General features: G+C 38.5%; 1 protein-coding gene across 1 annotated transcript in view; it reads right to left on the reverse strand.

Annotated features, from left to right (window-relative positions):
• SCAMP1 (secretory carrier membrane protein 1) overlaps nt 1–22,108 on the reverse strand; it is a 123,557-nt gene that overhangs the window by 63,959 nt on the left and 37,490 nt on the right. The window contains exons 3-4 of the mRNA XM_032404141.1: nt 2,126–2,224; nt 387–495 (exon numbers count right to left, since the gene is read on the reverse strand). Coding sequence (XP_032260032.1) covers nt 387–495; nt 2,126–2,224 — 208 coding nt within the window. The remainder of the gene's footprint in view (nt 1–386; nt 496–2,125; nt 2,225–22,108) is intronic.

A 22,108-nucleotide genomic window follows, 5' to 3' on the forward strand; every position in this document is an offset into this window, starting at 1 on the left:
TTCTGAAGACGGGGCACATAATTAGAAACAGGGCTAAATAAACAAAAAAGTAAGAGTCAAATTTAGGGCACACTCTTAAAGCTTCAATAGACTCAAAGAGGGCCCAAGTGCAGAATCAAAGGCTCCTGGCCAAACCCCAAAATTATCATGTTCACGTTCACTTTCTGTGTGATAAGGCTAACACTGTTATAATCTATCAAAAGACTATGCAAATCAGCCAAGATCAGAGAGCTACAGAGTAACAAGTAGGAAATCTCCTGTCTGATCTTGCTAGAACAGGAAAAAATGGCATGGCTTTATCCATAAACCAAATGACTTAGAGCTAGCACAGGCATAATTTAAAGTGTTTAAAAGTTATTTTTATTTCAAACTTCTTTGGATACTACCATGTTGACTGAGATTTTGCATTTCTCGTTCTCGACGATCTAATTCTGCTGCTTTTCTTTCTAGTTCTTCTTGGCGCTTAAGAAGCTCAGCTTGGGCCAAAGCATGTTCCTTAAACAAACAAAGAAAACATCAGTGAATGAATAGGTTGTCAGAGTTAGAAAATCTTGTAACACGACTATGCTCTCTACTCTCTCTCTCCCTCTACAATGCCAGAAACTTTTTTTTAAGTTTATTTACTTTTTAGTCATCTCTACACCCAATGTGAGGCTTGAACTCAGGACCCCAAGATCAAGAGTCATACAGTGTCAGAATCTTAATTCAAATGCTCTTCCAAAATACAGGAATTCAGGGGCGCCTGGGTGGCTCAGTTGGTCATGGGGCTCCCTGCTCAGTGGGGAGCCTGCTTCTCCCTCTCCTCCCCACTCGTGATCTCTCTCACTATCTCTGTTGCTATCTCTGTCTCTCTCTCTCAAATAAATAAATAAAATCTTAAAAAAAAAATACAGGAATTCACTCTAGGTTACATCTTCAGAAGACATGGAGATACTTGACTGATTTTTGTTTGTTGTTAAGATTTTATTCATTTATTTTTCAGAGAGAGAGAAAGAGCACAAGCAGGGGGAGCAGCAGGCAGAGGGAGAAGCAGGCTCCCCACAGAGCAGGGAGCCCGACACGGGGCTTGATCCCAGGACCCTGTGATCATGACCTGAGCTGAAGGCAGATGCTTAACTGACTGAGCCACCTAGGAATCCCTGATTTTGGTTTTTTTGGTTATGAAAACCATCAGTGAGAATATTGGGCACATTTAGAACAGGACAAAATTCTCTCAGTAAGAGTAGTTAGAGTCCTAATTGGGAAAATAAAATTAAGGTGACCTCTGTGCCTAAATGAGAATGAAGAACAAAGGGAACAATTGAGGCCAAACAGACAAAGTGAGAAAATGACAACTGAATTGCCTCTTAAGAATTGGTTTGAATGGTGCCTAAGGTTTCCAATGCAAGAATATACAGTATCTTCTATTTTAGAAGACAATGAGATGAAAGAAGGATATGATTAAGAAATTCTGGTTTGTAACTCCATCTGCCTTTATGTAATACAAGGCATCCTATTCATCTCCTTTATTCTCATATTTTTACCACCTGCTACTTCCTACCACTGTCCTTTGCTTAGCCATTACAACCCTTTTCCAATAGTTTATATTATCTTATCATTGGTACTATAATAGCATTGTGCATTAAAGAGTAAACCCAACAAAAGGCAACAAAAATTTCCCTAAAGAAATTGTTCCTCAAGAGGATATATGAATTCAGTAACTGCTAATAACAGTATAAAGTAAATATTATAAGCTGAAAAAGAACTGTATTACAGGGTTGACAAACTAGCTAACCCAGACTCAAAAGTAAGTTAAAAATTAAATAAGGCAGGGGTGCCTGGGTGGCTCAGCTGTTAAGCGTCTGCCTTCAGCTCAGGTCATGATCCCAGAGTCCTGGGATCGAGCCCCGCATCAGGCTCCCTGCTCCGCGGGAAGCCTGCTTCTCCCTCTCCCACTCCCCCTGCTTGTGTTCCCTCTCTCACTGTGTCTCTGTCAAATAAATAAATATATAAAATCTTTAAAAAAAAATTAAATAAGGCAAAAAAAAAAATTAAGTAAGGCAACATATAAAGAATTCTTCTATTCTGAAGATGTTACTGATACTGTAATTTCCAATACAAATTTACACACATAACATGAACTAACCTTTGCAATCTGTGTATAAGCTGGATGTTCCTCTGTTGGTTTCATTATTGCTGGTTGTGTACTGGGTACATTAGGCATTTTCACAGTGCCTGGTGGAGGCTAGGAAGATTAAGAAAAGGACAAATTATATAACACAGAGATCCAATTTTAACTGCTTTCAAAAGGCCTAACCCTAACAAAAAGCAAAACGCCAAGAACTCTCTTCCTCCTCTAGTGTGTAGTAAAGTGCTGCTTCAGCTCTCCATCTCCATTTTCTCAAACTCACTCATTCCTCAACTCTCCAACTGGCTGCTACCTCTACCACTACACCACACACACTCTCCTCCAGGATGCCACGTGTAGAAACACAAAACAAAACCTTGAAGTATTGCTTTTTAATAAAATACAGATAGTGCCAAACTGAAGAATTTACATCAAGGTTGTTAACTCTTTCCACCAAAGAAAGGTACGTGCCAGGGCCCTAAAAAGTTAATAGGAGAGGTTGGCTGGGAAGATGGCAGAGTAGGAGGACCCTAAACTCGGCTCCTCCCACAGATACAACTAGGTAACACCCACAGCAGCGGAAATAACCCAGGAAACAGCCCAAGGGCTGCCAGAACACACTCCACAGTGAAGGGCAGGAAGAGTCCACACCAAAGGAGGTATAAAGGGTGAGGACACAGTCTGGGAGCAAAAGGGACTGCAGTCTGCCGCAGCAGAGAAGAAGCCAGCGGCAGAGAAGAGCAGCAGACAGATCTTCATACTAACTGGGAGGATGAATCTCCATATTTGCCTTTGAAATTTCATGAGTTCTTAAAACCAGCAGGACTTAAAACCTAGAGTTTTAAAAACCAGCATGCTCAGCTCTGGGTGAGCCCAGAAGGTGTTAGGAAACAGAGTCCCTCATCTTAAAGAGACAGCATGAAAAACAGCCTATGCAGATGCAGTGTAGAACCAGCAGTTCGAAAAATGCCACAGGCAGACAAGGAGGACAGAGATTTGCTCATCTCAGAGCACGGGTCTGGAAAGACAGGTATCATGGGACACCCCTCCAGGAAAAATGGAGCTGGCAGGTGACATTTTCCTCCCCTGCTCCCCAGCATAAATAACAGCCACCTGCGGAAACCAACACTGTGTGGGTGGCCACATGCTACTTAACTTGCTTACACCAAACCGAACCCCACCACATGTGCTTTGGCAGATCAGCCCTTCCCAGGCATGCTCCCCTGAGTTGTGGTGCTGTGGGGTCCCTCCCCGAGAAGACCACCCTGCCAATACCACATCTCCTGACCCACTTGTTTTGCAGGACCGCAGTTCCAGCAGTGGCAGGTATTGTTTCACAGGTAGACCACTGCACACCTTGCTACTCACAATAGGTAAAGACAGCATCAGCAAACAACTGGACTGAAGGGAGAAGATGCCAGAACTCACCAGCAGAGCACCTGCAACACACCCTGGGGAACAGGGACACTGCACTACAGGGCACTATAATACTTCTTCCTCAACGACTACTATTGTTATGAGTAAGGTAAGTAGCTGACTTCTCTAACACAGAGAAACAGACACAGAAAGTCAAACAAAATGAGAAGACAGAGAAACATCTCCCAAATGAAAGAACAGGACCAAACCACAGCTAGAGACCAAAGCAAAATGGATATAAATAAGATGCCTGAAAGAAAATTTAAAGTAATGATCACAAAGATACTCACTGGACTGGAGAAAAGAGTGGAGGACATCAGTGAGACCCTTAACACAGAGATAAAAAAGAACCAGAGGTCAAGAACACAATAAGTGAAATTAAAAATACACTTCATATAATAAATAGCAGGCTTGATGAAGCCAAGGAATGAATTAATACCTGGAAGACAGAGTAATACAAAGTAACCAAGTTGAGCAAAGGAAAGAAAAGTATATAAATTGAGAATAGTATTAGGGAACTCAGCAACTCTAACAAGCCTATCAAGCACAGTAACATCCACATTACAGGGACCTCAGAAGAAGAGAGAGGCAGAAAATTTATTTGAAGAAATAATAACTGAAAACTTCCCTAATGTGGGGAAGGTAACAGATATCCAGATCCAGGAGGCAGAGAGATCCTCCAGAAAATTCAACCCAAGGAGGTCCACACCAAGACACATAGCAATTAAAATGGCAAAAAGTAGGGATAAAGGAAAAACATTTAAAGCAAGAGAAAAGAAGACAGTTACATACAAGGAAAATCCCATAAGGCTACAAGTGAATTTTTCAGCAGCAACTTTGCAGGCCAGGAGGGAGTGGCATGATACATTCAAAGTGGTAAAAGGGAAAACTCCGTAGCCAAGAATGCTCTATCCAGTAAGGATATAATTCAGAATAGAAAGAGAGATAGACTTCCTCCAAAAAACAGACCACTAAACCAGCCCTATAAGAAATTTTAAAGAGGACTCTTTGAGTGAAAAAGAAAGACCATAAGTGAGAGTATGAAAAGTAAAAAGCACAAAAGCAGTAAAAATAAATATTTCTGTAAAAATCATTGAAGAGACTCAAGAAATAAAAGGATGTGAAATATGACACTATACACCTAAAAGGTGGGAGGAAGGGACGCCTGGGTGGCTCAGTCGGTTAAGCGGCTGCCTTCGGCTCAGGTCATGATCCCAGGGTCCTGGGATCGAGTCCCACATCGGGCTCCCTGCTCGGCGGGGAGCCTGCTTCTCCCTCTGCCTGCCTCTCTCCCTGCTTGTGTTCTGTCTCTCTGACAAATAAATAAATAAAATCTTTAAAAAATAAAAAAAAATTAAAAAAAATAAAAGGTGGGAGGAAGAAGAGTAAAGAATGAGTTTAAACTTAAACAACCATCAACTTAATATAGACTGCTATATGCAGAAGATGTTATATACAAACCTAATGGTAACCACAAATCAAAACCCAGTAATAAATATACAAAGATTAAAGAGAACAGGATCCAAACATATCACTAAAGAAAGCCAATGAACCTTGTCCCTATAAATAGCAAGAGAAGAATCAGAAAATCTATAGAAACAACCACAAAACAAGTAACAAAATGGCATAAACATATCTATTAATAATTACTTTGAATGTAAATGGACTAAATACTCCAATCAAAAGACATAGTGTGACAGAGTGGATATACAAATAAGACCCATGTATATGCTACTTACAAGAGACTCATTTCAGACCAAAAGACACCTGCAGATTGAAAGTGAGGGGACAGAAAAACATTTATCATGCAAATGGATGCCAAAAAAAAGCCAGAGTAGCAATATTTATATTGGACAAAATAGACTTAAAACAAAGACCACAAGAGACAAACAAGGACACTATGTAATAATGAAGGGGACAATCCAACAAGAAGATACAACAACTCTAAATATTTATGCCCCAACATGGGAGCACCCAAATACATAAAACAGTTAAGAACAAATATAAAGGAACTAAACAAGACTAATACAATAATGGCGATAGTAGGGGGCTTTAACGCCCTACTTGCATCAATGGACAGATCATCCAAACAGAAAATCAACAAGGAAATAGTGGCTTTGAATGACACACTGGACCAGGTGGATTTAAGACATATTCAGAACATTCCATCCTAAAAGAGCAGAATACACATTAAAGTGCACACTGTACATTTTCCAGAATAGATCACATATGAGGCTACAAAAAAACTCTAAACAAATTCAAAAAAATCAAAATCATACCATGCATCTTTTCTGACCACAATGCTATAAAACTAGAAATCAATTACAAGAAAAAATCTGGAAAGAGCACAAATACATGGACATTAAATAAACATGCTATTAAACAATGAATGGGTCAAACCAAGAAATCAAAAATTACATGGAAACCAAAGAAAATGAAAACACAATGGTCTAAAATCTTTGGGATTTTAGACGCCATTTAGGTGCCTGGGTGGCTCAGTTGGTTGAGCGTAGGACTCCTGACTTCAGTTCAGGTCATGGTCTCAGGGTCATTGGATCAAGCCCTGAGTCAGGCTTCATGCTCGCCAGAGAGTCTGAGATTCTCTCTCTTCCTCTCTCTCTCCCCCACTTCACCCCTGCTCACACACACTCTCTCTCTAAATAAAGAAATTAAATCTTTCAAAAAAATAAAATAAAATAAAATCTTTGGGATGCAGCAAAAGTATTTCTAAGAGAAAAGTTTATAGCAATACTGGCCTACCTCAAGAAGCAAGAAAAATCTCAAGTAAATGACCTAACCTTACACCTAAAGGAGGCAGAAAAAGAAGAACAAACCCAAACCCAGGAAAAGGAAGGAAATAAAAATTAGACCAGAAATAAATGATATAGAAACTAAAAAAAAAACAACAGAACAGATCCATGAATCTAGGAGCCAGTTCTATGACAATATCAACAAAACTGATAAATCCCTCAAGGCTCATTACAGGAAAAAAAAAAAAAAGAGAGGACCCAAATAAACAAAATTACTAATGAAAGAGGAGAAATAACAACCAACACCACAGAAGTACAATCAATTTTAACAATATTATGAAAACTTCTATGCCAAAAAATTGGACAGCTTAGAAAAAAATAGATAAATTCCTGGAAATATATAACCTGCTAAAACTAAAGCAGGAACAAACAGAAAATCTGAACAGCCAGCAATGAAACTGAATCAAAAAGTAGTAGTTAAAAAACCAAAGTCCAGAATAAACCATCCTTTTGCACCAAAGATGTCTCAAGAATTCTTGGTTGTTGGCTCCGGACCTCACCCCACCAAATTTCACCTATATTCCAAAACCCCATCAAGAAGAGCACCCCCTGGACTTAACACCACCCACTCCAGATTTCCCCACCAGTATCTCTCCACTTAGTGCGAGACTCCATCCCTACGATGACTTCACATCAACAGATGATTCTTACCACCCACAGAGATACTTCCTGACTTCCTGTCAGCCTTAGATTCAGCTGCCTCCCCTAGCTAGGGACATCTCTATGCCCCTATTCAGCGGGAGGATGTTACAGAAAATGAGAACTTCTGCCTCCAACAACCTTAGATTTAAGGGTCAAAATTGCTCAGGGAGGAAATGATGAGGGAGCAGAAGGAGCTAGGTGAAGACAAAGCATAATATGCACAACCTCTCCCACCCCACCCCACTCCCCCCTGTGGGTGGGAGGTGTGTGACATTCTTCCAGGAATCTCCCAACTGTTTTAATGTTAATACCTTGCTGGGGGAGAAACAAGCTTTACAATGGCTCTGGTATCTTGTACATCAGTCCTCTTTAGCATATGAAAGTTCTTTTGAAACCTCCCTTTTCCTTACTTGCCCCAACATGGGGACAGGACCCATGCTTTAATAAACCACCATTTTGCACCAAAAAAAAAAAAAAAAAAAAGTCCAGGACCAGACAACCTCACAAGCGAATTCTAACAAACACTTAAGGAAGAGTTAATACCCATTCTTCTCAAACTTTCCCAAAAAATGCAAGAGGAAGGAAGATTTCCAAATTCATTCTATGAGGCCAATATCCCCAATACCAAAACCAAATAAAGATACCATTAAAAAAAGAGAACTACAGGCCAATATCTCTGATGAATATAGATGGAGAAGTCCTTAACAAAATATTAACAAACCAAATCCAACAATGTATTTAAAAAATCATACACCAAGATCAAGTGGAATTTACTGCCAGGATGCATGGGTGGTTCAATATTTGCAAATCAATCAACATGATACATCACATCAATAAGAAAAGGATTAAAACCAAATGATCATTTCAACAGATGCAGAAAAAGCATTTCACAAAGTACAATACCCATTTATGGATAAAAACCCTCAACAAGGTAGGTCTAGAGAGAACATACCTCAACATAATAAAGGCCTTATACTAAAAACCCAGAACTAACATCATACTTAGTAGGGATAAACTGAGAGCTTTTCCTCAAAGGTCAGGAACAAGACACGGATGTCCACTCTCACCACTTTTATTCAACATAGTATGGGAAGTCCTAGCCACAGCAATCCTACAACAAAAAGAAAAAAAGGGGGTGCCTGGGTGGCTTAGTTGTTAAATGTCTGCCTTAGGCTCAGATCATAATCCTGGAGTCCCAGGATGGAGCCTCGCATCAGGCTCCCTGCTCAGCACGGAGTCTGCTTCTCCCTCTGCCCCTCACCCTGCTCAGGCGTGCTGCTCTCTCTCTCTCACTCACTCTCTCTCAAATAAATAAAATCTTAAAAAAAAAAAAAAAGGTTGGGCACCTGGGTGGCTCAGTCAGTTGAGCATGTGACTCTTGATTTCAGCTCAGGTCATGATCTGAGGGTTGTGAGATGGGTCCACATCTGGCTCTACACTCAGTGTACAGTCTGCTTGAGATTCTCTCTCCCCCTCTGCCTCTGTTCCTACCCCCAGTCATGTGCATGTGTGCACATGCTCTCTCTCTCCCTCTCTCTCTCAAAATAAAAAAATAAATAAAATCTTTAGGGGAAAAAAGGGAAATAAAAGGTATCCAGATGGTAAGGAAGAAGTAAAACTTTCGCTATTTGCAGATAACATGATACCCTATATAGAAAATCCTAAAGACTCCACCAAAAAACTACCAGAACTGATAAATGAATTCAGTAAAGTTGCAGGATACAAGTATCAATGTACAGAAATCTGTTGCATTACTTTTTTTTTTTTGTAAGGGGGTGGAGGAAGGGGCAGAGGGAGAGAGAGAGAGAGCTCCAGGGGACTATCTCACAACCCTGAGATCATGACCCGACCCGAAATCAAGAGTCAGATGCTCAAGCGACTGAGCCACCCAGTGCCTCTGTTGCATTTCTATACACTAATAATGAAGCAGCAGAAAGAGATATTAAGAAAACAATCCCATTTATAATGCACCAAAAATAATAAGATACCTAGGAATAAACCTAACTAAAAAGGTGAAAGACTTATACTCCGAAAACTATAAAACACTGATGAAAGTAAGTGAAGACAACACAAAGAAATGGAAATATATGCCATGCTCATGGATTAGGAGAACAATTATTGTTAAAATGTCTATACTACCCAAAGCAATCCACACATTTAATGCAATCCCTATCAAAATACCAATAGCATTTTTCACAAAACTAGAACAAACAATCCTAAAATTTGTATGGAACCACAATGACCTCAAATGGCCAAAGCAATCTTAAAAAAGAAAAAACTGGAGTTATCACAATCCCAGATGTCAAGTTATATTACAAAGCAGTAGTAGTTAAAACAGGATGGTACTGACATAAAAACAGATACATTAGAGATCAATAGAATAAAAAATTATATGGTCAATTAATCTCTCACAAAGGGGGAATGAATATACAATGGAAAAAATACAGTGTCTCCAACAAATGGTGTTGGGAAAGCTGGACAGCCAAATGCAAAAGAATGAAACTGGACCACTTTCTTTCACCATACACAAAACTAAACTCAAAATGGATTAAAGACCTAAATGTGAGACCTGAAACAATAAAAATCCTAGAAAAGAGCAGAGGTAGTAATCACTCTAATATCGGTTAGCAATATTCTTGTAGATATGTTTCCTGAGACAAGGGAAATAAGAGCAAAAATAAAACATCTGCATCAAAATAAAAAGCTTCTGTACAGCAAAGGAAACAACAAAATTAAAAGGTAACCTACACAGTGGGAGAAGATATTTGCAAATGACACATCCAATCAAGAGTCAGTATCTAAAATACGTAAAGAACTTATATAACTCAACACCAAAAAAACCAAGTAATCTGATTGAAATGGACAGAAGACATTAACAGACATTTCTCCAAAGAAGACATCCAGATGGACAATAGACACATGAAAAGGTGTTCAAAATCATTCATCAGGGAAATGCAAATCAAAACTACAATGAGATACCACCTCACACAGCTCAGAATGGCTAAAATCAAAAGCATAAGAAACAAGTCTTGGGGAGGATGCAAAGAAAAAAGAACCCTCTTGCACTGTTGGTGGGAATGCAAATTCGTGCAGCCATTGTCGAAAATTGTATGGAGGTTCCTCAAAAAATTAAAAATAGAACTACTCTACAATCCATGAATCACACTACTGGGTATTTACCAAAACATACCTAAACACTAATTCAAAGGGATACCACGTACCTCTATGTTTATAGCAGCATTATTTACAATAGCCAATTATGGAAGCAGCTCAACTGTCCATCGATAGATGAATGGATAAAGATGTGTATACACACACACTGTAATACTATTTCGCCATAAAAAAGAATGAAATCTTGCCATTTGCAACAACATAGAGCAAGAGAGTGTAATGCTGAGTGAAATAAGTCAGAAAAAGACAAATATATTATGATCTCACTTGTATGCGGAATTTAAGAAACAAATGAGCAGATGAAAAAATAGACAAACCGAGAATCAGACCCTTTACTATAGAGAACAAACTGATGGTTACCAGAGGGGAGGTGGGTGGAGGGATGGGTGAAATAGGGGAGGGGGATTAAAGAGTACACTTATCATGATTTTTAAAAAAATTATTATTTTTTTAATGTTTTATTTATTTATTCATGAGAGTCCGAAAGAGAGAAAGAGAGAGAGAGAGGCAGAGGCAGAGGGAGAAGCAGGCTCCCCGCGTAGCAGGGAGCCTGATGCGGGACTTGATCCCAGCACCCTGGGATCATGACCTGAGCCGAAGGCAGACGCTTAACCATCTGAGCCACCCAGGCGCCCCTAAAAAAATTATTTTTAAAAAAGTAAATAGGAGTGCTTTTGACAGAACTCCACTAATACCCTTTGAAAAGACTAAGAGGGGAGGCATTAGGGAGATGGAAAATAAACTGCACAACCTCCACTCTGTCAATGGGGATTAGCAGTATTTGAAAGCAGCTGCAGTATCAAAGAGCAAATAGATATCTACAAGTCCATCAAAGAGGAATTGGTTACATTACTATATAAACATACCATGCAGCCATCAAAAGGAATGAGAGTTACAGAAGACTGCCTTTTAAATAATTAATGAAATAAAGTGAACTACAGAATGCATATGACCATTTTTTTGCTTTTATAAACACACGCTTGTACACACCCAGAAAAATATCTGGAAGCTCTCAGCAAACTGGTATCAGAGGGATTTGCACCTTTTGCTTTATACACATCTCTATTATATACCCCCCCATACTACTTTTTTTTTAAGTTAAAAAATATATTTTTATGGGCGCCTGGGTGGCTTAGTCGGTTAAGCGTCTGCCTTTGGCTCAGATCATGATCCCGGAATCCCAGGATTGAGCCCTGCATCAGGCTCCCCGCTCAGCGGAGAGCCTGCTTCTCCTTATGCCCCTCACCCTGCTTGTTGCTCTCTCTCTCTCGCTCTCTCTCTCGCTCTCAAATAAATATCTTTTAAAAAAATTAAAATATATATATATTTTTAAGTATTCTTTTAAATGGCCATAGGAAAAGGAAAACAGAAAGAAAAAAAGGAAAAGAGAAAGAAAGCACACAAGCAAGTAGCTGCAAAGGGAAGTTCAAAAATCAGAACTGTCAAAGCCAGAAGACCCCACCAATGCACCAGGATTATACCTTGTCACAGCAAGTAGCAGTCCTGAAAAGGAAGCCAGGCACAATGGAAGAAATAACTGGAGAATACAGCTAATTCTAAAATTCGTATGAAAAAGCCAAGGGCTAAGAATAAGTCAAACAATTCTGAGGAAGAATAGAGCAGACCTATGATATCAAAGCTTATCATAAGGATATAGCAATTAAGAGGGTGGTACAGATGGCAAAGATACAGAAATATACCAATAAACAGAAGGGACACAGAAATAGACCCACACAAATGCAGAAACTTGATATCCAACAGAGGGGATACTCACTGTAAGACAGTGGAGAAATAACATATTAGTCAATAAATGATGCTAGGAAAACTGGCTACCCAGATATAATAGTGAAACTAGATTTCCTACTTCACACCACACAAAAATAAGTTCCAGGTGGATGATCTAAGAGTAAAAAAGCAAATCTTACACACTTTTAGGGAAAAAAATATATACGTGAATATTTTTATGAACTTAAGAGTACGTAAGAGCTTCTTGAATGTAAGCTCTAGGAATCTCTATGTATTTTGTCAGTGATGTATCTCCAGTGCCTAAAACAATGCCTGGAACACAGTAAATGCTCATTAAGTACTTGTTAAATTAAGATTAGAAAAACACAAACAATAAAGATAGACAAGTTCAACTACAGGTATCCCCCATTTTCTGAAAGTTCCCTTTACACCACTTCAAAAGACCTAACATTAGTACAGTGACAGCTTTTTTCATAACATCAAAGAAAATCAGATTTCCTTAGGTTAGAGAAAACAGGTACTAATGTAGGTCTTTTGTAAAAGTAAAGTGGTTTAAAATGAAGTTTTGGAAAGCAGGGAATACCCTTCACTTTTTGCTATTTTGGCTTACAAAAAGTTTCATAGTTTTAATTTTAAAATTTATTATTACATCAAAATATTAATAGTGATTATTTCTGGATAGTGAGATTAAAAGATTTTTCTTGTTTTTTTTAATCTCCCTGATCTTTTTTTATCAAAAGAGTTATAAACTCTGTTCCGATTGCTTATCCCTCTCACTCCAATATCTCTTAAGAAGCAGCAAAACTGAAGCTAATCAATAACTGTTCTCTGACTAGAAAAGAATGGCCCTTAAGTTTCACTTTCTTGGTTTAATATGTAGAGACAACAAAACAATGACCAAAAAAAAAAAAAAAAAAAATGACTGGCAAAGTTAGTTTGGCAGCACACTTCAGAAAAAGCACATAAGAAATTATCCAAAAATTCACCCAAGTTGAAAACTTACTGTAAATTCTTTACTGCTTTAAAAAACAAATGAAGCATTAAGTACAATCAATTCATAAAATTAAGATGAAGGCTGGATTAGAGCTAGTAATCTGATATATGTGAGGTCATAGTTCCTTGCAGTATAGCAATGATGAGAAAGGTTGGAGAGGCACAAATCTCTGAGAGCAGTTATATTAACCTAATAGCTATTATCCTAATAATTTCTTCAAATCTGTAGATGTTAGGTAGATCACTGTCCAGTTCTGGGACCCCGTATTTTCTTCAGCCACAATTTACTTGATTAGACACCTCAAAACAAGCAAAGCTCTAGCCATAATTTTTAAAGACTTATTCTGATGATGCCTCCTAATTCTATTTCAACTTTTCACCTTTGCACATATAGTAAAAAGAAAACTAATGAAACAATCCACTCAAGACTTCCATTTCTGCAAAAGGTATCCAATTTGGAAAGGAAGAAATGAAATTATCATTTTTTATTGATGTTATGATCTTACATAAAATCCTAAAAAGTCTATCAAAAACTGTTGGAATCAATGATTTCTATAAAGTGACAGGATACAAAAATCAACATACAGAAATCAATTGCATTCCTTTACATTCATAATAAAGGAACGGAAAAAGAAAAGCATCCCACTCACAATAGCATCAAAAACAATAAAAAAACTTGAAATACGTGATGGGGATTAAAGAGTACATTTATCATGATGAGCACTGAGCAATGTATAGAATTGTTGAATCATTATACTGTACACCTGAAACTAATATATAACACTATATACTAAGTATCCTGGGATTAAAATTGTAAAAACATAGATTTAAAAAAATTGGTATTTTCATTGGGACTTCATCAGGATAAAAAGCTTTTGCACAGCAAAGGAAATAGTCAACAAAACTAAAAGGCAAGCTATAGAATGGGAGGAGTTATTTGCAAATGTCTTATCAATAAAGGGCTAGTATCCAAAATCTATAAAGAACTCAGCAAACTCAACACCCAAAAAAACAAAAAATCCAGTCAAGAAATGGGCAGAGGATATGAACAGATGATTCTCCAAAGAAGACATATAAATGGCCAACAAATGAAAAAATGTTCAACATTTTTCATTTCAAAATATATTTTGACTCAGTAGAATTAAAACCATTTTAACAATCATGGCAATAAATAGTATAGAGATTCTTCTATAACCTAATGGCTCTCTGCACTGAAAATTCTAAAGATGATTCATTATTTAATAAATTAATAATATCTAAGATCCCTTCAAGGAACTAGTCCATGAGTTATCTTTTTTTTTTAAAGGGATTTGCCACTTTGTTTTTTTGTTTGTTTAAGATTTTTTCTTTATTTATTTGACAGAGAGAGAGAGACAGCGAGAGAGGGAACACAAGCAGGGAGAGTGGGAGAAGGTGAAGCAGGCTTCCCGTCAAGCAGGGAGCCTGATGCGGGGCTCGATCCCAGGACCCTGAGATCATGACCCGAGCCGAAGGCAGATGCCCAACAACTGAGCCACCCAGGCGCCCCATGAGTTATCTTTCTGATGCACAAACAAATGTATGTTCTCCTTCCTGGTTTTCTTCCATATTCTAAACACCTATTCAAGAAAATTTCTCCTTGTTTTTTCCTGTTCTTTCTCTTCCATCTGTGAACCAATAAAGTTCTTAAGTTTACTCAGGGTCTAAAGCAAGGGTTCTTAATGTGTTTATAGATACCCTGCATCAGAAACCCCTGATGCTTATTGAATATGCAGACTCTGGGGCACCTGGGTGGCTCAGTTGGTTAAGCATCCGACTCGATTTTGGCTCAGGTCATGATCTCAGGGTCCGGAGATGGAACTCCACATCTGGGCTCTGGGCTCAAAAGGAAGTCCGCTTGAGATTTTCTCTCCCCCCCCCCCCCCCCAACCCCCCCCCAGCTCACACGTTCTCATGCTCTCTCTCAAATAATAAATAGATAAATCTTTTTAAAAATGCAGACTCTGAAAAAAAAAAAAAATGCAGACTCTGGTCCCCGCTATGGACACAGATTCAAAAATTCAGAGGAATGAAGAGAAAAGATTTGCATTTTTAAACCAACTCCCAAGAGTGAGTTTTAGACACCTTGAAATTGAGAATGCCTCTCTAAGGCAACAAAGTTTAAGAGACTGCCAAAAGAAGCCTAAAACTTTTGCAGCTTTCATTGACTTTTTCAGTCTCTGAGCAGACAACTGACTGTAGCTATGCTTAACATAGATTCTCTTGTTATTAAGGGTGGTGAAAATTACACACATTAATGTCAGAATCAGGACAAATAGAAATAATTTTATCAGAATAACCATTTTTTTTTTTTTATAAGATTTTACTTATTTATTTGAGAGAGAGAGCACATGATGGGGGGGAGGGTCAGAGGGAGAAGCAGACTCCCTGCTGAACAGGGAGCCCGATGCGGGACTCGATCCCGGGACTCCAGGATCATGACCTGAGCCGAAGGCAGTCGCCCAACCAACTGAGCCACCCAGGCGCCCAGAATAGATAACCATTTTAAAACAAGGCTTTAAAGATTAGAATACTTGGGGGAAGAGGTGGACAATAGGAGGAAAGAAGGAATATACATGGATGGGAGTTTCCAAGTAGAGAAAGGTAAATGAAGGAAGAGAGGCATGACCATACATACTCATACATACATTAACCAAACATTTACTGATCAACTACAACGTACAACAGTTATAGACACTTGAGATACATTAATGAACAAAACAGGTAAACATCCTTACTCTCATGGAGTTTACAATGGAAGATAAACAATATACATAATAAACACATTTTAGAGTATCTCAGAAAGCAGTAAATTTTATGGAACAACAATAACAACAACAACAAAGAACAGGGTAAAGGCATCACGAATAAAGGCTGAGTGGATTTAATTTTACAAAGGTGGTCAGGGAAGTCAATATTTGAGTAAACACTTTATGGAAGTGAAGAAGTCAACCTTGCAGATACCTGGGGGAAGGCCATCGTAGGTAGAGGGAATGAACAGCCAGTGGAAAGTGAGGAGAATGCCTGACATATATGACCAAGACCAGTGTGCTAGATATAGGAATACATGAGGAAAAGAGTATGGGGAGATAAAAAAACAGAGCGTTGTTAGGAACCAGATTCTTTTAAGGACTCTTGGTTTTACTCTAAAGAAAATTAAAAGCTAGTGAAGAGTTCTTAACAGGAGACTGAAACGGTCAACTTTAAGGGATCACGTGATTATGGAGTTGAAAAGGGACTGAAACAGGGCAAACGTGGAAGGAGAGAGAGTAGTTAGGAAACCATGACTGCAGTAATTCAGGCAAGGGATGATCGCAGCACAAGCCAAGCGGTGGTTATGGAGAAAAAGGATCAGATCTGGATGTATTTTTAAGGGAGAGCCAACAGGATTCCCTGAGAGAAAGACATGAAATACAAGGAAATGCAAACAGTGAAATCCCACCAAAGTTTTGGCCTAAGCAACTAGTAGGATAGGGAGGAAAAAGACTGAAAATGAACAGGTTTATAATCAAGGGACTCAGTTCAGTTTTCATGACGCTGGATTTGCAATTTTTAAGACATCCAGGTAGACATATCTAGTAGGCAGTTGAAAATACGAACTTGGTATCCAGAAGAGAGGTCTGTGCTGGAGATGTAAATTTGGGAGTCATCCACATGTATTTAAAGCTATAGATACAAGTTAAAGCTATAAAACTGGATGAAGTCATCATCTGAGCAAACACAGATGAAGAAGAGAAGCGAAGCCTAATTCCAGGTGCCCTCCAATACTGCAGGTGAAGATGCAAGGGGAGAAGACAAACCAACAAAGGAGACTGAGAAGGAAAAACTGAACTGCTCCGAAAGCCAAATGAAGAAAATATTCTAAAAATGAGATAGTGAGGGGCACCTGGGTGCCTCAGTCGGTTAAGCGTCTGCCTTCAGCTCAGGTCATGATCCCATGGTTCTGGGATCGAGTTCCGCATCAGGCTCCCCGCTCAGCAGAAAACCTGCATCTCCCTCTCCTTCTGTCTGCCGCTCTGCCTACTTGTGCTCTCCCTCTCTCTCTGTCAAATAAACAAAATAAAAATCTTGGGGAAAAAAAAAAAAAGAATGAGACTGGGATCAACTCTCAGTGCTGCTGATTAAGGTTAAGAATGAAAATTTACCACTGAATTTAGCAACGTGGAAGTCACTGGCTACCCTGACAAGCACATTTTGGTAGAATGTTAGAAGAAAAACACTTACTGAAGTATCTTTCAGGAGAAAGGACTAAGAAACTAAAATAAGTAGACTACCCTTCAGAGGATTTCTGCAGCAATGGAGAGCAGAGAAAGTTTTGCAGGGAAGAGGATGCCATAAATGAACTGGACAGGGAAATAAGATTAAGTTTTATTATAGAATTACAGTAATCAAGACAGTGTGCTATTGTAGTAAGGATAGACACAGGTATCAACAGAATAGAGCATCCAAATATAAACCCCTAAATTAATCATTTGGTTTTCAACTGAGTGCCATGATAATCCAATATAAAAAACTAGTCTTGAGCGCCTGGGTGGCTCAGTTGGTTAAGCAACTGCCTTCGGCTCAGGTCATGATCCTGGAGTCCCTGGATCGAGTCCCGCGTCAGGCTCCCTGCTTGGCAGGGAGTCTGCTTCTCCCTCTGACCCTCCCCCCTCTCATGTGCTCTCTCTCATTCTCTCTCTCTCAAATAAATACATAAAATCTTTAAAAAAAAATTAAAAAAAAGAAAAGAAAAAACTAGTCTTTTCAACGAATGTTGCTGGAACAGTGGATATCCAATGCAAAAGAATGGGGTTGGACAACTACCTCATACCATTTACAAAAATTAACTCAAAACCAATCATAAACCTAAATGTAAGCATTAAAACTGTACAACTCTTAGAAGAAAACATAGGAGTAAATGTTAGGACCCTGAGTTAGGTAATGGTTTCTTAGAACACCAATTAACAAGCAACCCAAGAAAAAATAAACAAATGTGACATCAAAATTAAATCTTCTATGCAAAGAACACTGTCAATAAAGTGAAAAGACATCCCACAGAATGAGAGAAAATGTTTGCAAATCACATATTTGATAAGGGACTTGTATCTAGAATATTTAACAAACTCTCACAATTCACTATTAAAAAGAGACAAAAAATAAATAAAAAGACAACTCCATTTAAATATGGGCAAAAGATCTAAACATTTCTCCAAAGAAAATACACAAATGGCCAATAAACACAGGAAAAAAATGGTTAATATTATTAGCCGTCAGGGAAACACAAATCAAAACCACAAGGAGAGATTACTTCACATCCACTAGGATGGCTACAAGCACAAAGTCACAACAACCAGTGCTGGCAAGGATGTGGAGAAAGTGGAACACTTACACACTACTGATAACAATGTAAAATGGTGCACCCACTTTGGAAACCAGGCTGGTAGCCCCTCAAAATGTTAAACATATGACCCTACAATTCCACTGCTACGTGTATATGTACAAGAGGAACGGAAACATAGGACTACAGAAAAAGTAGTACACATAAGCTCATGGGAGCCAAAAATTGGAAACAACCTAACTGCCCACCAATTCACAAATGGCTAAATAAAAGGTGGTATGAAAATCAAAAAAGGGAAGGGGAATAAAGTACTGATGCTACATGCCACAACACAGTTGAATATTGAAAATACTATGCTAAGTGAAAGAATCTAGTCACAGAAGACCACATATTGCATAATTCTATTTATATGAAATGTCTAGAAAAAACAAATCTAGAGAGGCAGAAAGTAAATTAGTAGTTGCCTACTGCTGGAAAGGGAAGAGATACGTGAAGTGACTGCTGAAAGGTCTGACTTTTGGGGGTGAAACAAAAATGTTTGACAATAGTTGGGCAATCCTAACGACACCAGAATTATATGCTTTAAATGGACATATGAATTTTATCTCACTAAAGCTGTTGAATGAACTTTTGTGATTTTTTTCTAAGATGGGAGAAAACACAACGTATTTTTATGAAGATATAATGATCTAATAGAAGGAAAAAACTAATGATGTAGGAGGGGGCAAAGTTCCAAGGTGAGAATGCATGGAATCTACTGCAGCAATAGAGGGGATGACATTAGACAGAAGCACAAATAGGTAGCTCATCTATAAATAACAGGCAAGCAGAGAACATGGGTAAAATGCTGATAGGTAGGTGGATGCGGTGATGGGAGTCTGTGGACGTTCTCTACTGACTACTTCAATTTTCTCAGTGAAATAAGCAAGGTCATCATCTAAGAGTAACCACAGGGGAAGAGATTTTACAGATGAGAGAGGAAGAAGAAAGTGGACAATTATATAACCAGAATATTCAGTGTTCTAGTATTCTACTGAGCTGGTCAGTGACTGCAAGTGAGACCCTCTGGCATGCTTTCTCCAGCCATATTTAGCTGCTAGGGTAGGGGCAGAAAGTAGATGTAGACAGAACTGTCTATAACCAGTACTTGGGTTTTAGCCTAGAAGTTATGTCAAAGTAAGGGAGAGAAGAGAAGGCAAGGGAGTGACTATAATGACTGAATGTGGAATTTAAGCTGAGAGGAGAGAAACTGGAGAAAGGTAAGTAGATAGGCCATTGTATTATTTCACATGAGTACTTGAATTAGGGTGGTTTCGTAGGAATGAAAAAGACAGACAGGTAATATCTCCCGAAGATATAGGTGACAGGATGTGGCAAATAATTAGAGATAGGAAAAGAAGCTATTTGAGCCAAAGAAGACTCAGATATTTCTAGCCAATGACACTTGGCTAGATAGGATAGAAGGCAATAGTTATCATTAAATAAGAAGAGAAACAAAGAAGACTGGTTCCATAAGAGACAGATAATCAGCTCCAACAAAGACAAGACAACAAGAAGCAAAGGAGAAAAGATACAAAAAGAAACTCACAGCAAGAGAAAATACAATTATTACAGTGTAGAAAATGCTTTTGCAATATTAAAGATAAGTAAACTACTGTGTACAAATATAATCAGTCAGTCCCTGAGCTAAAAGTTTCATCCATTTTCAAGAGAAACTGGTATTAAAAACTATTTAACTTAACATCTTCCTACTTCCATCATTACCCGTTAAAATAAAAATAATAAATAAAATAAAAAAAGATGTCCAAAGATACTAGGTGGTTTGCCTAAAGTCACCAACTTACCAGTGGCAGGGTCTAGTTTAGAATCCAGGTCTTACGACTCTCAGTCTACCTAATGTCCAGAATTATCTTAGAGGCAGTTCTTACATAAACCAATCACTTATTTTTCCTTATGGTCAGAAATATGGGCATGCGGGGTGCCTGGCTGGCTTAGTCAGTAGAGCATGCGACTCTTGAGAGCCCCACGTTAGTCATAGAGCTTACTTAAAAAAAAAAAAAAAAGATATCCTTTAAAAAATAAAAAATGCGGGCATGCCAATACTTAGAATTTTCTTCTCGAGATCCTGCTGCTGCTTTATGTGACCAAAATTATTTATGGCCACAACTAGCATAACAGAAAGAAAAGCAGGCAACCTATCCCTGAAGAAAATAAAAATGTGACAGTATACTAGGCCCTGAAATATGTCACTCAGAATTTATATAAGCAGCACCACACTTCCCCCTCCAACACACACGTGTCCCTAATTCCTATACTTCAAGACCTACCAGAAGAAATTCTGTTTGAAGCCATAAATGCCATTACCAGTGGCTGAAACTAGTGCCAATCACTCTGTAGTAGACATTTTAAACTATTACCTTGTTTTAAAGGAAAGCATTCCCCCGTAAGTACATACCAGTTCTCAAGGATGTCAATTTTTCTAGTATTTTATTCATTAAATTTTAGAAGGTAGGCCAGGGAACCTACCCACCATGTTCAACATAATTTTCAGTAGGAAAATGCATTCTGAGTTCACACAAAAAATTATTTTGTAACTCAAGACCACCCTCCGTTTTTAAAGCACATTTCATTTCAGACCAGCCACATAACCAGTGCTCAACAGCTCTCCATTATACTGCCAACACACCGGCCTAGTCTATATTGTAATGTGTCAGGACAATTCCTTTCTCTGAATTGTTTTGTTTTTTTTTTTTTTTTTTAAACATTTTATTTATTTATTTGAGAGAGAGAATGAGACTGAGAGAGAGAGCATGAGAGGGGGGAGGATCAGAGGGAGAAGCAGACTCCCTGCTGAGCAGGGAGCCTGATCTGGGACTCGATCCCGGGACTCCAGGATCATGACCTGAGCCGAAGGCAGTCGCTTAACCAACTGAGCCACCCAGGCGCCCCTCTCTGAATTTGTAAAGTGAGTATGTAAATTATTAAAATATTAAAGGGATGCCTGGGGTGGCTAAATTGGTTAAATGTCTGTCTTCGGCTCAGGACATGATCCCACTGAGCAGGGAGCCTGCTTCTCCCTCTCCTGCCTCTCCCCCTCCCCCCCACTCATGTTCTCGGTCAGTCTGCTCTCTCTCTCTCTCAAATAAATAAATGAGAAATCTTTAAAAAAAAAAGTTTAATTGTTGCCTTCATTAAATACCTTAGTTTCCATTTAAACATAAAACTAAATATAAAAAGGAAACTTAAGAAACAAAAAACAGGAACTTTTTCTAAATCTTAGTTTTTTTTTTTAATTTTATTATGTTATGTTAGTCACCATACATCATTAGTTTTTGATGTAGTGATCCACGATCCATTGTTTTCACATAACACCCAGTGCTCCATGCAGTATATACCCTCCTTAATACACATCACCAGGCTAACCAGTCCCCCCTCCCCCCTCCCCTCTAAAACCCTGTTTCTCAGAGTCCATAGTCTCTCATGGTTCATCTCTCCCTCCAATTCCCCCCCTCTCATTTTTCCCTTCCTTCTCCTAGTGTCCTCCATGCTATTCCTTATGTTCCACAAATAAGTGAAACCATATGATAACGGACTTTCTCTGCTTGACTTATTTCACTTAGCATAATCTCCTCCAGTCCCATCCATGTTGATGTAAAAGTTGGGTATTCATCCTTTCTGATGGCTGAGTAATATTCCATTGTATATATGGACCACATCTTCTTTTTTTTTTTTAATTTTTTTATTGTTATGTTAATCCCCATACATTACATCATTAGTTTTAGATATAGTGTTCCATGATTCATTGTTTGTGCATAACACCCAGTGCTCCATGCAGAACGTGCCCTCCTCAATACCCATCACCAGGCTAACCCATCTTCCCAACCC

This window comes from Phoca vitulina, unplaced genomic scaffold, assembly GCF_004348235.1.
Source record: "Phoca vitulina isolate PV1807 unplaced genomic scaffold, GSC_HSeal_1.0 scaffold6, whole genome shotgun sequence".
Lineage (NCBI taxonomy): Eukaryota > Metazoa > Chordata > Mammalia > Carnivora > Phocidae > Phoca > Phoca vitulina.